Here is a 14,204-nt window from a genome sequence, read left to right on the forward strand (position 1 = left end):
AGAACAATTCTTTTCTGATATTTAATCCAAGTCTGCTTTTCCTCATCCTAAAGCCCTTGATTTGGGGCTGGGGGCGCATCAGGATGGGTTTTTAGGAGACAATTCAGGTTGGGGTACCACAATCTGGTGGGGGCTGCACCAGCTGGGCCTCATCCCCCTTCCCCTCACCCAAATCTTGTGTTCCTTCTCCCAATCCCTTCCACACACCCAAATTCCCTGTTCTTTCTCCCAGCCCCCTTTTCTTCACCCAAATTCCATGTTCTTCCTCCCAGCCCCTTCCCCTCACCCAAATTCCATGTTCTTTCTCCCAGCCCCCTTCCCCACACCCAAATTCTCTGTTCTTTCTCCCAGCCCCTTCCCCACACCCAAATTCCATGTTCTTTCTCCCAGCCCCCTTTTCTTCACCCAAATTCCATGTTCTTCCTCCCAGCCCCCTTTTCTTCACCCAAATTCCATGTTCTTTCTCCCAGCCTTCTTTTCTTCACCCAAATTCCGTGTTCTTTCTCCCAGCCCCTTCCCCACACCCACATCTTGTTGTTCCCTTCTCCCAGCCCCTTCACCTCACCCAAATCTTGTGTTCTTCCTCCCAGCCCCCTTTTCTTCACCCAAATTCCATGTTCTTTCTCCCAGCCCCCTTCCCCTCACCCAAATTCCATGTTCTTCCTCCCAGCCCCCTTCCCCACACCCAAATTCCATGTTCTTTCTCCCAGCCCCTTCCCCTCACCCAAATTCTCTGTTCTTTCTCCCAGCCCCCTTCCCCACACCCAAATTCCATGTTCTTCCTCCCAGCCCCTTCCCCTCACCCAAATTCATGTTCTTTCTTCCAGCCCCCTTCCCCTCACCCAAATTCCATGGTCTTTCTCCCAGCCTTCTTTTCTTCACCCAAATTCCATGTTCTTTCTCCCAGCCCCCTTCACCTCACCCAAACCTTGTGTTCCTTCTCCCAGCCCCTTCCCCTCATCCAAATTCCATGTTCCTTCTCCCAGCCCCCTTCCCCACACCCAAATTCCGTGTTCTTTCTCCCAGCCCCTTCCCCACACCCACATCTTGTTGTTCCCTTCTCCCAGCCCCTTCACCTCACCCAAATCTTGTGTTCTTCCTCCCAGCCCCCTTTTCTTCACCCAAATTCCATGTTCTTCCTCCCAGCCCCTTCCCCTCACCCAAATTTATGTTCTTTCTTCCAGCCCCCTTCCCCTCACCCAAATTCCATGGTCTTTCTCCCAGCCCCCTTTTCTTCACCCAAATTCTCTGTTCTTTCTCCCAGCCCCCTTCCTCACACCCAAATCTTGTGTTCCTTCTCCCAGCCCCCTTCCCCACACCCAAATTCTCTGTTCTTTCTCCCAGCTCCCTTTTCTTCACCCAAATTCCATGTTCTTTTTCCCAGCCCCCTTCCCCACACCCAAATTCCATGTTCTTCCTCCCAGCCCCTTCCCCACACCCAAATTCCATGTTCTTTCTCCCAGCCCCCTTTTCTTCACCCAAATTCCATGTTCTTTCTCCCAGCCCCCTTCCCCACACCCAAATTCCATGTTCTTTCTCCCAGCCCCTTCCCCTCACCCAAATTCTCTGTTCTTTCTCCCAGCCCCTTCCCCACACCCAAATTCCATGTTCTTCCTCCCAGCCCCTTCCCCACACCCAAATTCCATGTTCTTTCTCCCAGCCCCCTTTTCTTCACCCAAATTCCATGTTCCTTCTCCCAGCCCCCTTCCCCACACCCAAATTCCGTGTTCTTTCTCCCAGCCCCTTCCCCACACCCACATCTTGTTGTTCCCTTCTCCCAGCCCCTTCACCTCACCCAAATCTTGTGTTCTTCCTCCCAGCCCCCTTTTCTTCACCCAAATTCCATGTTCTTTCTCCCAGCCCCTTCCCCTCACCCAAATTCCATATTCTTTCTCCCAGCCCCCTTCACCTCACCCAAACCTTGTGTTCTTCCTCCCAGCCCCTTCCCCTCACCCAAATTCTCTGTTCTTTCTCCCAGCCCCCTTTTCTTCACCCAAATTCTCTGTTCTTTCTCCCAGCCCCCTTCCTCACACCCAAATCTTGTGTTCCTTCTCCCAGCCCCCTTCCCCACACCCAAATTCTCTGTTCTTTCTCCCAGCTCCCTTTTCTTCACCCAAATTCCATGTTCTTTCTCCCAGCCCCTTCCCCACACCCAAATTCCGTGTTCTTTCTCCCAGCCCCTTCCCCACACCCACATCTTGTTGTTCCCTTCTCCCAGCCCCTTCACCTCACCTAAATCTTGTGTTCTTCCTCCCAGCCCCCTTTTCTTCACCCAAATTCCATGTTCTTTCTCCCAGACTTTTCTTCACCCAAATTCCATGTTCCTTCTCCCAGCCCCTTCCCCACACCCAAATTCTCTGTTCTTTCTCCCAGCTCCCTTTTCTTCACCCAAATTCCATGTTCTTTCTCCCAGCCCCCTTCCCCACACCCAAATTCCCTGTTCTTCCTCCCAGCCCCTTCCCCACACCCAAATTCCATGTTCTTCCTCCCAGCCCCTTCCCCACACCCAAATCCTGTGTTCTCTCTTGCAGAGATCGACCAGGGCAGCTGCGGCGATCCCGGCATCCCGGCCTACGGCCGCAGAGAAGGCTCCACCTTCCGCCACGGGGACACTCTGCACTTCGAGTGCCAGCCCGCCTTCGAGCTGAAGGGCCACAAAAGCATAACCTGCCAAAAGAGCAGCCAGTGGTCTGCTCAGAAACCTGTGTGTGTTTGTAAGTCAGCCAGCAGCTCCAGAGCAGCGCCCTGTGTCCTCTGAGGGGACCCCGTGGTGGTGGCACCGGTGGCACCCGCCCAGCGGCACCTTCAGCCAGCTTGGGGAGAGGTTTTGGCTCTCCCTGCTCTGCCTTGAGGGAAAATCCCTCCTTGGTGGCCGTGGCACAGACAGGACATGGCCAAATCCATGATTGAAACCTGGATTTCTGTTTTTTTCCCCTCATGATCTGACACTCCCCAGGCTCCCTGCTGCTGCTGGGCCTCAGTTTTGCGTTTGCTGCCTGAGTTCTCAGCAGAGGTGGGATGTTCTGCTCTCCGTGGTGGCTCAGGGTCATCTTTTGGGGTGTAAATGGGAGTTACTGCACAGTCCCCGTGGGGTTTTAGTGCTCTCGGTGTCCTTTGGAGATGTGCTGGGCAATTTGCTTTATTGCCCTGACAGGACCTTCCTGCGGGGATAACGCCGGGTTTGGACACTGCCCAAACTCCCAGCAGGAGCTCAGTTTTCCCCAGTTGGTATGATGAGTGATAACCTCACTCTTCTTTTTATTTCCTCTCTTCTTTGTTGGCTGTGTTAAAATCTGGGCCTTGGAGCAGGGTCTGTGGTGCAGGGGAGTGAGACTGAGCCTAAAAAATCCAGGAGAGGAAAATCCAGTTGAGGGAGGGGAGAATGGAGAGGGAGAAAGCAGAAATGTCGTTTTTAGAAGTGTTGATTCGCTGGGCAGGTGACAAACTGGGTTAGATTCCAGCCAAAACGTGATGTGGCAGGAGCTGATCCACGGAGAGGATGGAGCTGGGAAGGGAAAAAACTGGATCCTGCAGAGTCTGGAGGAGCTGAGAGAGAATTGGGGATCATGGAGAAGGGGGGAAATCATTTGAAGTCAGTGCCTTTCTTTCCAAACACTGATTTAAGCTCTGAGAAATGCCTGGGGAAAGGAAGCAATTCCTCAGTGAGTCCTGCCTTTTCCAGCTGCCATCCCTCCCTTCCTGTTCGTTTTTTTTCTCTGGAAGCAAACCAGCTGGAGGTGCTGCTGAGGGAATGGGAGTTTTTCCTGATTATCTGGGAAGTGTTAGGCTGGTTCTGTGCTGGTTTTTCCTTTGAATTTCCTGGAATTTTGGGTGGCTTTGAACAACTTGGTGCTGTGGTTGAGGCTCGTGCTGAGAGTTTGGAGTGAGAGTAAAACTGTGGTGACCAGAAACTGGGTCATAGTAGTAGAAAAAGGAGAGTTTTTGGTAAAATAGGATTGTTTTTTGTAGGTAGATTTTGATCAAATCAAGCCCCATCCATGCAAAGCACGGCAGGAATCTTTTCAGTTAAAGTCATTCCGGTGTGATCTGTTCTCTGTGGCTCTTGGGATATTTATGGATCAACAAGGCAGTGGGAAAAGTACCTCACAGCCCCCTCTAGACCTTCACTCCTGACTTCATTGTGAATGGGAACTGGAGCAGGAGAGGTCACAGGACAAAATGTGTCTGAAATCCGGGTGGGAAATGTTTGGAGCCCATTAAATGTGAGGTGGGGAAAGGAGGGAGCCTGGTTTGGGTGCTGCTGGTTGGGATTGTGGGGACAGTCCCGTGCTTGGCCATGGGGGTGGGACAGCTGGAGATGGAGCAGGGGCTGGGGAACAGGAATTTGGGAACAGGGGTTGTGGAGCTGGGACTGGGGAGCAGGGGTTGGGGAACAGGGGTTGGGGGACAAGGATTGGGGAGCAGGAGTTTGGGAACAGGGGTTGTGGAGCTGGGACAGGGGAGCAGGGGTTGGGGAACAGGGGTTGGGGGACAGGGATTGGGGAGCAGGAGTTTGGGAACAGGGGTTGTGGAGCTGGCATTTGGGGAGCTGGCATTTGGGAGCAGGGGTTTGGGAGCAGGAGTTGGGGAGCAGGGATTTGGGAGCAGGGATAGGGGGACAGGGATTGGGGAGCAGGGGTTTGGGAACACGGGTTGGGAGCAGGAGTTTGGGAATGTGTTTGGGAGCAGGAGTTGAGGAGCAGGGATTTGGGAGCAGGGGTTCAGGAACAGGGGTTTGGGAGCAGGGATTTGGGGAGCAGGAGTTGTGGAGCTGGGATTTGGGAGCAGGGATAGGGGAGCAGGGGTTGGGGAACAGGAGTTGGGGGACAGGGATTGGGAGCAGGAGTTTGGGAGCAGGGGTTGTGGAGCTGGCATTTGGGGAGCTGGCATTTGGGAGCAGGGATAGGGGAACAGGGATTTGGGGGACAGGGATTGGGAGCAGGAGTTTGGGAGGTAGGATTTGGGAAGCTGGAGTTTGGGAGGTGGGATTTGGGGAGCAGGAGTTTGGGAGGTAGGATTTGGGAAGCTGGAGTTTGGGAGGTGGGATTTGGGAAGCTGGAGTTTGGGAGCAGGGGTTGGGGAGCTGGGATCTGGGAGCAGGAGTTGGGGAGCAGGCAGATTTCTTGGGAAGAGCTCATTCCCTGGGGTTTCCATGGCAAAGCAGCACAAACCATCCCTGTAACCCCTCTGCTGATGCCAAGGGCCCCAAATTCCTGCCTGGCTCTGTGATCCCACATCTTCCTCCTCCTCCTCTGTGTTGTCAGTGTGTCCCTGAGCTGCCCAGGGGGACACTGGGGACTGTGCCAACCCTCTCAGGTGTGGGATTCCTGCTCCCCCACCTCAGCAGGGTGTCCCTGGCCTTTGGGGGTGCTCAGGGGGGTTCCCAGGTCCCTCTAGGAATCTGCAGCTCTGAGGGTGGAGGGGCAGCCCCGGGCTGTGGGTGTGCTGAGCTGGGGGTTGTTCTGTGTGATTTGGGGTTTTTTTTGGGTGTCTGTGGGTTTGTTCCTCTTAAATGTGGGTGTCTGGGTGTTTGATTCTGTAAAATGTGGGTGTCTGGGTGTCTGTTCCTGTGGGCTTTGGGTGTCTGGGCGTTTGTTCCTATTCAATTTGGGTGTCTGAATGTTTGTTTCTGTTCAATTTGGGCGTTTGGGTATCTGTTCCTGTGGGATTTGAGTGTCTGGGTGTCTGTTCCTGTGCAATGTGGCTGTCTGGGTGTTTGTTTCTGTACAATTTAGGTGTCTGGGTGTCTGTTCCCGTGGGATTTGGGTGTCTGAATGTTTGTTTCTGTATAATTCAGGTGTCTGGGTGTCTGTCCCTGTCCCCTGTGCCTGTCTGGGCGTTTATTCCTGCACAGCTTGGGTGTCTGGGTGTTTGTTCCTGTGCAGTTTGAGTGTCTGGGTGTCTGTTCCTGTTCAGTTTGGATGTTGGAGTGTCTGTTCCCGTACCCTGTGTGTGGGGGTGTTTATTTCTGTTCAGTGTGGGTGGCTGGGTGGCTGTTCCTGGCAGTGTCTGGCTGTGGGTGATGGCTGAACTTCTTCTCCCTGCTCTCCACCATCCGGCACCGCTCGAATCAGCTCCGTGGTCCTGTTGTTGTCGTTAAAAATGGCATTTCCAGGGTTCAGGAACGTGGTGTCTGTCACAGGCCAGGGCAGCTCCGCACCCTGGACACCCCAGAACTCGATTTTGTCCAGAGTTTGTTCCCTTTTCTCAGCCAAACGGGCTCAGGAGGGGCCATTGGAGAAATATCCCTGAAGGAAAAAACCCTTGTGCTCCCTCACAGGAGTGCTGGGGACTCTGAGGGATGGAATATTCCAGCTGAAGCTCCCTGGGGCTCAGGAGATGATTCAGTTCATAAATGGAGACCCAGCCCCATACTTCCAGCTCTGGAGCTGCTCTCACTGTGCTGACACCGAGGATGGAGGATGTGGTGGGGGAGAGGGACATTCCAGGGCTGCCAAACCTCCCAATCCAGGCTGGGAATTGCTGTTCAAACATCCTCGTGTGGAGCAGGGAATAAACCCCTCATTATCTGATTTTGTTTGCAGTGGGAGGCCCCCAAAATTCGCTTCACGAGGTTTATTTGACAGAAAGAGCAGGGCCCTGCTGCTCCTGGGGGGGTTCTGCAGTGAGAGAGTCTTACAGGGATCTCTGTTCTTCCCTTCCCTGCTCCTCCTGCCTTTCCCTGTGCTTCCCAAGTTTTCATCCTGCAGTTTTCTCTCAGTGCTTGACTCGGGCAGTGCCGTCCTTTGTCCTTTTCTGTGGGGATGATTGTGGCAGTGGGAGTGACAATAAATGCCATTTGTCACCGCCTCGGGCAGCAAGGGCAGCGTTGCCGCCTTGGTTTGGCTGCCCTCTGCCAGTTCTGGGAGAATCATTCCAGGGAATGCCGGAATTTCTGGTGCAGGTTCAGTTTGTTGGGATCAGACTTGGAAAATCCAGGTTTTCTGGACCCGTCTCGTGTTTGACAGGGAATTAAATGGTGGGGGAATAAAAAGAAGGGGATTTGTGCATCCGAAAAACCTTGGGTGGGGGAGGTTCTGCACTGACCCCGGCGGGGTTGGGTTGGTTGGCGTCGCTCGGCAGAGATTTGGGATTAATGGGGTCATTCCTGGGAATGTGTGAATGGATTGGGAACAAACACGTTCATTTCTGGGAATGTTCGGGTTTGGGATAAACCTGTTCATTCCTGGCAGTGTTTGATTGGATTTGGGATAAATCTGTTCATTCCTGGGAATATTTGATTGGATTGGGAACAAATGTGGTCATTCCTGGGTCTGTTTGAATGGATTGGGGGTAAATGTGTTCATTCCTGGGAATGTGTGAATGGATTGGGAACAAATACGTTCATTTCTGGGAATGTTTGGGTTTGGGATCAACTGGGAATGTTTGAATGAATTTGGGATAAATCTGTTCATTCCTGGGAATATTTGAATGAACTGGGGAAAAAACGTGGTCATTCCTGGGAATGTGTGAGTGGATTTGGGACAAATTTGTTTGTTCCTGGGTCTGTTTAACTGGGCTGGGGATAAATGTGTTCATTCCTGGGAATGTTTGAATGGATTTGAGATAAACATGTTCATTCCTGGGAATGTTTGAATGATTTGGGACAAACCTGTTCATGGATTGGGGATAAACGTGTTAATTGCTGGGAATGTTTTAAAGGATTTGGGATAAACATGTTCACTGCTGGGAATGTTTGAATGGATTGGGATAAATGTGTTCATTCCTGGGAATGTTTGAATGGGTTTGGGAACAAACCTGTTCATTCCTGGGAATGTTTAAATGGACTGGGGATAAATCTGTTCACTCCTGGGGATGTTTGAACGGGTTGGATGAACATTTTCGTTCCTGGCTCTGTTTGAGTGGGTTGGGATAAGCGTAAACGTGGTCATTCCTGGGAATGTTGCAGTGGAGGGGCCACACTTGGATATTTCTGGCCTCCTCCAGACTCCTGAGTTGATCCTCACTCCAGGGATTCTGGTCCTGCTGTAGGATCTCAGCCCTTCCCAGTGGTTTTCCCATTGTTGTGCTGTTGCACCTCTGTATTTTCACCCTGCTCACACACAGCATTCCCCTGGGCAGAGCAGAGGGTGTTTCCCAGAGCATTTCCTGTTGGAATTCTGTTCCATGGGCTCTTTCCTTCCCTGGCTTTGGAGCAGATTTGCTCTTTTCCTCTCTCATTCCCTGAGAACCTCCACCCCAGCCCGTTTCTCCTCACTGTTCCTTCCCAGCCTTTTCCAATCTTATTTTCATTAAAAAATCTCATTTCTCCTTAGTGATAATTGCTCCTTTTTAAAAAAAAATTTCATCCTGTTAATCCCATATTAGACCTGTTGAACAGCCCGAGCTCCTCCTCAGAAGGACTGCAAACCTTCCGTGTGCTCCAATCCATGGGAACCCTGGGAATGCAGAGTTCAGGGGATGTTTTTCCCAGCCATACAGTGAATAAAACAGCACCATTTATACCACTGACAAGCTTTTCACTTGGATCTAAATTATGAATCTCCATTTGCTCATTATTTCCCTCTCTTTCCTCTTCTTTTTCCCCCTCTTCCTTTCAGACTCTTCCTTTTAACTCCTCTTTGTGCCGTGCCAAAGGAACAGTTTAGATTCACTTCCAGAATGTTTCTCCCTCCTGCTGGAAATGTTTTCCTTCTCCAGCTGGCTCTGGACTGTGGATGCCACTACTTCCACTGGATTTGGGGAGAAGTTGAGGGATTCTATGAGTTTTTATTCCCAGGCTGTTTTGCCGGGTTTTTTTATTTTTGATGATGTTTTTATGTTTTGATGATTTTTTTATTTTTTTTTGCCGGTTTTTTTATTTTTGATGATGTTTTTATGAAGCTCCCTGGTCCCATTCCTGCTGTCATGGCAGACACACACTCCAGTTATTCCTGCCAAAAATAAAACACCACAGGGAAGTGGTGGCTGCCCCAAAGTGTCCCCCCTGCTCCTGGTGGAGCACCCATCACATCCCAGCACCAGCAGCTGGATCCCTTCCAGGCTGGGGTGGGCTGTTGGGATTCCTTGAGGTCCCATCCCCACCTTCTCCCTGCCCTTGATCCGAGGGGTTTGGAGCAGCAAATCCCTCAGCCCCCAGCCCTCGTCCTGCAGCTCTGCCCCAGCAGAGAGTGAGCCTGCAGTGTTTGCTCAGTGCTGGGCTGGGCAGGAATCACTCCAGCAGCTTCCCAGTGCCAGGGAATTGCCTTGGAATTGTCCCCCACGAGCTCCTCAGCCTGGGGTTTTTTTGTTTGTTTTTTTTTTTGTTGTTGTTGTTGTTTTGTTTTTTTGGTGTAACCTACATGAAAATTTTCCGTTTCCTTCCCGTGACTGTTCGAGGGCTCTTCCCTGGGAGATGTCCCAAATCAGCTGGACATCTTTCCAACTTGTCACTCCACCTGGGAACTTCCCATGGTGTCCATATCCAAGGAAATCTGGCGTCCCCCTGCATCAAACCAGAGCCCGTTTGCTCCTCGGTGTCACTTTGCCAGCGAGTTCTCACTCATCGTATTAAAGCCAGGAGAAAAATCCTCCCCCTGAGAGCTGCTGCTCTGGCACTTCTCGGGGTTTATCAGGAATTTTGGGGTGCAGTGGCCAGGCCAGAGTGTGGGGTTTGGGGCTGTGACCCCGCAGATGTGACCAGCTCTGTTGTGCTCATCGGGGCAGCTCCTCCTGGCTGTGCCCACTCCGGGGTGCTCCCAGCTGCAATCCCAGGAGGATGCAGCTCCCTGCAGTTGTCTCCATGCTGTCATTTCCTGACTGGACCCGTGGATCTGCTCCCCTGAGGGGGTTTTGCTGCAGATGGGCTGTCCTGTCCCTGTTTCCCTGTTTCCCTGTTTCCCTGTTTCCCTGTTTCCCTGTTTCCCCGTTTCCCCGTTTCCCCGTTTCCCCGTTTCCCCGTTTCCCTGTTTCCCTGTTTCCCTGTTCCTAACAGCAATTGCTCAGCAGGGCGGGTTCTGTGGGTTCCTCCTCTTCACACACATCTGAAATGACTCTGGCTTTATCCAGAGGGTTTTGTCTGTCCCCTCCCTGTGTCCCAAAATGGGAATGTGGGGTGTGGTGTTGCCATCATCCATCTGGGCTGTGGAGAACTTCCCGTGTTATTCTTGCCTTATTTAACCCTCCCCTCATGGGGTGGGTGTCTGAGGAAGCTGCAGTGGGACGTTCCCACTTCCAGGGTGGAGTTTGATGTGGTAGAGTTTGGGTTTTGGGGTCTTTCTGCTGCTCCCCATGAGCAGAGCTTGAGGAGTGACCCAACCTGGCCACGCTCAGGGGAGCAGCTGCCCTCACCCCACACGCTTTGAGGTGCCCAAGGGGGTCAGGACTTGCTCCTCGTGCACTTGTGGGGTTGGGAATGTGTGGGGACATTCCCATCCCAGCCTGCAGAGCCAGATTCAGCACTTGGCAGAGGAGAGAGGAGCTGCCAAACCCCCCAGAGGTGCAGAGCAGCACCACGAGGTTTTTTTGGACCAAAAAAAGCAGCCATAAACTTCCAGCTTCTTGTGACCACTGCAAAAATTCCCGAGGGAGACTGCTGGGAGAGGAAGAGTTCTGTTGGAATTGGTGGGAGCACGGGAGAGGGTCTCGGTGCAGAGCCTTGGAGCACGGCCCGGGAGCAGATGGCTGCAGGATCCCCGGCAGGAGCCAGCCCAGCCCTGTCCCAGTGTGGATCAGCAGCTCCCAGAAAGTTTTAAAAAGCTCCAGCTTGTTCCCAGACCCAATCCCTGCTCCTGCTGGAGTGGGTGGCAGTGAAACCTGCCCTTCCCTGTGTGTCTGTTTTAAATTCAGTGATGTTTTCCTCAAGATTTGCTTCCCAAAACCTGCCTGGATTTCATTCTTCTCCTCACACCTGCAGTGCCACCCCCGGACTGAGCTGAGTTTTGTTGCTGTGAAACAACAAAACCCTCCCAGATAATTTTGCTCCAAACTCCTTCCCTCGCCTCCCACTTGCCCTGTGGTGCCGGAGAGTTTTCAGGAGGAAGAGGCACCATGAGATGCAGATTTTTTTCTTTTTTTCCCCCCTTGGAACAGCAGATCCAGAAAGAGGAGAACACAAAATGTGAAGCACTTTGGTGCCCAGCTGGAGCAGGGCCCTGAGCTTCCAGCACTGGCAGCTCTTCCCAAGTCAGGAATGCTGGGCATTAACCAGGGTCCTGCTGAGCTCTCCTGCGTTTCCAGTCCATCACCAAGTTCTGCCTGGAGGAGGGATTTTGGGAGAAAAGCAAATGCAAGGCAGAAAATGCACTCCTGTCTCCCAGCTCTCTCCCAAGAGGTCACAGTCTGTGGGAGCAGGATCTAAAAACTGAGAGAAAAATCAGGATTTTTTGATCATTTCCATGGAAACTGCAATTATTCCAGTGATTCCCTGCTTGGTTTTCAGCTCCTGACCCCGGTGCCTTTCCTGCTCCCACAGTGTGACCTCTCCAGGGTCAGCCCTGGATTCTCCAGCCCTGGATGAGCAGGGATGGAATGTCTGGAGCCAGGTACAGGAGAGATGGTGGATGAGGAGGTGAGATGGTCTTGGGAAGGCAGAATAAAAGAGAAAAAGCAATGAGGGAGAGGAGAGGAGAGGAGAGGAGAGGAGAGGAGAGGAGAGGAGAGGAGAGGAGAGGAGAGGAGAGGAGAGGAGAGGAGAGGAGAGGAGAGGAGAGGAGAGGAGAGGAGAGGAGAGGAGAGAAGAGAAGAGAAGAGAAGAGAAGAGAAGAGAAGAGAAGAGAAGAGAAGAGAAGAGAAGAGAAGAGAAGAGAAGAGAAGAGAAGAGAAGAGAAGAGAAGAGAAGAGAAGAGAAGAGAAGAGAAGAGAAGAGAAGAGAAGAGAAGAGAAGAGAAGAAGACTGCAGAAGAGAAAACTGCAGGAACTGCTCCTGCTGAAGGTGCTGCTGGAGAACTCCTGGCTGATCCGTGCTCACATCCATGTCCCACTCCTGAGGGAAGAACCAAGGAGCTGCTCCTCTGTTGTTCCAGTGCTCTAAATCAAGGCAGGATCCTGCTGTGATGAATAAATCCCTGTGCTGGTTCATCACTGACGTGCTCTCGCTGCTTTGTGTCTGCTGGGATCGATTCTGTGTCTAATAAAGGGATTTTCCTCGTTGCTTTTGCAGTACTCGATCAGCACTAATGATTATTGACACAGGTAACGATTATTGGCAAATACAGCCATTATTGACAAGGATCAGCCTTGCAAACGGGCCCCTGTGCTCTGCAAGTCACGAAATGGCCTCTCCTGGCATTTAAGAAGGAGGATAATAAATATTAATTGCAGCCAGGGATGCTCCCAGCCTGCTGATGCTGATGGACAGGCTGCAGGCAGCAGGGCTGGCCTCTGTCATGTTGGGAGTGACTCCTGCTCCTCAGGGCTCTTTGGGATGCTCCAGCAGCACCAGACAGGTGGAGCTGGGCTGCCTCCCACCTTTCCTGCTGCCATCATCTTCCTCCTGACAGCCTGTCCCTGGCTGTGACACGTTGTTAAACAGCTCCTGATTTATCCCAGTGTCCAGCTCCAGGGAGGCTGGCGTGGATCCAGAGCCAGAGCTGAAATCTCCTTTCACAGTGAAGAAAAAGCTCCTTCCATGGTGAAGAAAAAGCTCCTTCCACGGTGAAGAAAAACCTCCTTCTATGGTGAAGAGAAAGCTCCTCTCCTTCAAAAGAAGAAGAAAATCATCTCACAGGCCTCATGGTCTTGTTCAGAAACCTTGTGGCTTCCTGGGCTGGATGTTCCCCTCTGGAATGTGATTCCAGCTCCCCTCTCCAACAAGGAGAGCTTTTTCCTGGCCACACCTTGGGGCAGTGGCCTTGGTCCTCCAGCTCCAGTTTGCCTTTCTCCTCACTGATCTTACGGAAAATCAGAATCCTCATTTACTTCCCTGCAGTGGAGACTCTTGGAGAGTTTTTTTTTTTTATCAGCTCCTCTTTAATCTGTCACTTTGTTTTATCTGGCAAAGGTTAATTTTATATTCTTCCCTCGCTCTGCTCCTCTCCCCTTTGTCAGCAAGTCCTTTGTTGTTTTATTTTCTGAACTGGAGACTGCACCTCTCTCTTGCTGGGCTGCTGGAGGTCCTGGCTGAATGCTAATTTCCCCCCTTGGATTTAAAAATTTATAGGAGACGCCTCATCCCTGCTGCTGAGACATTTCCCTGGGTGTGAATGCATTTATTTCTAATTTTTCCCAGGCAGATTACACCGTGCTTGTGCTGACAGAATTATTTGACAGCATCCCCTGGTGTTGCAGCGTCTGGTAGAGAGAGAGAGAGCCCAAAAATCCCGAGCATGTTTTGCAGTTTGTTTGCTCTTTAATCTGCTCTCACCATGGCTGAGAGCAGGGAATGGATTGTGCAGCTCCGTGGCCTTGAGAACGTCACGGGAACGTCCGAATTCTTTGATCCAAACCCATTAAGTGGTGAGGGGAGACAGAGGGAAAATAACAGAGGGAGGCAGAGCAGTGATCCAGATAATTGTCCCAATGCCAACCCCAAGCCAGGCTCATCCTCTGTGCCAGGAATTAGGGAGATGGATGTTCCCAATAATGGCTTTTACCAAGGGTGGTGATGGGGAAAAAGGATGAGCAAAGCAGCCATACATAAAATATCCCGAACTTTGGGCAGGTAGCACTTCAAAGGCAGCCTTGCCTTCCCAAATTAATGGGCCTTGGCAGCTGCAGCCCGGGATGGATGGAGCCCCTGGAGAGCTGGAGGGTTTTTCATGCACGCTCTTCCCCTCAGCTTCGTTTTAAGCCTGGTTTTAATTATTTCCGTGGGAATGGCAGCCTGGTTGGGTGCCTGGTTTTGGGAATGTGCTGGCCCAGCAGAAGTCGCTGATTTATTTGTGCTGGGAAGAGGAGCTTCCCCTCTGCCAGGGCTGCAGATTCCTCTGGTTTACCCCAACCCCCGGCACTTGGGAAGGTTCTTGGGCTGTTGCAGGGAGCATCCTGCATTTCCCAGTGCTCAGCCAGGTGTAAACGACTTCCCAAGGGCACAAACAAAGGCAAATTAACTCACAGCTCCTTCTCCAAGGACTCCATTTGTTGCTGTATCCCGCAGATATTCCCTGTGGGACGGGCATGGAAGGAGTTTGGGGAATGCAGTGGGTGAATGTGGAGAGGAAAATGAACTCGGTAGATGGAAAGGGCAGCTTGGAAGGGCAGATTTTATTTTTAAGCAAGCCCCGAGGAGTCTGCAGTGCCCTGGGAACGGATGTGTCACCTGTGGG

The 14,204-nt window shown here is 51.9% G+C and overlaps 1 protein-coding gene across 1 annotated transcript in view; it reads left to right on the forward strand.

Moving 5' to 3' along the window:
• CSMD2 (CUB and Sushi multiple domains 2) overlaps positions 1-14,204 on the forward strand; it is a 368,722-nt gene that overhangs the window by 215,507 nt on the left and 139,011 nt on the right. The window contains exon 14 of the mRNA XM_069036010.1: positions 2,532-2,714. Within this exon, the coding sequence (XP_068892111.1) occupies positions 2,532-2,714 (183 nt within the window). The remainder of the gene's footprint in view (positions 1-2,531; positions 2,715-14,204) is intronic.

Source organism: Aphelocoma coerulescens, chromosome 23 (genome assembly GCF_041296385.1).
Source record: "Aphelocoma coerulescens isolate FSJ_1873_10779 chromosome 23, UR_Acoe_1.0, whole genome shotgun sequence".
Lineage (NCBI taxonomy): Eukaryota > Metazoa > Chordata > Aves > Passeriformes > Corvidae > Aphelocoma > Aphelocoma coerulescens.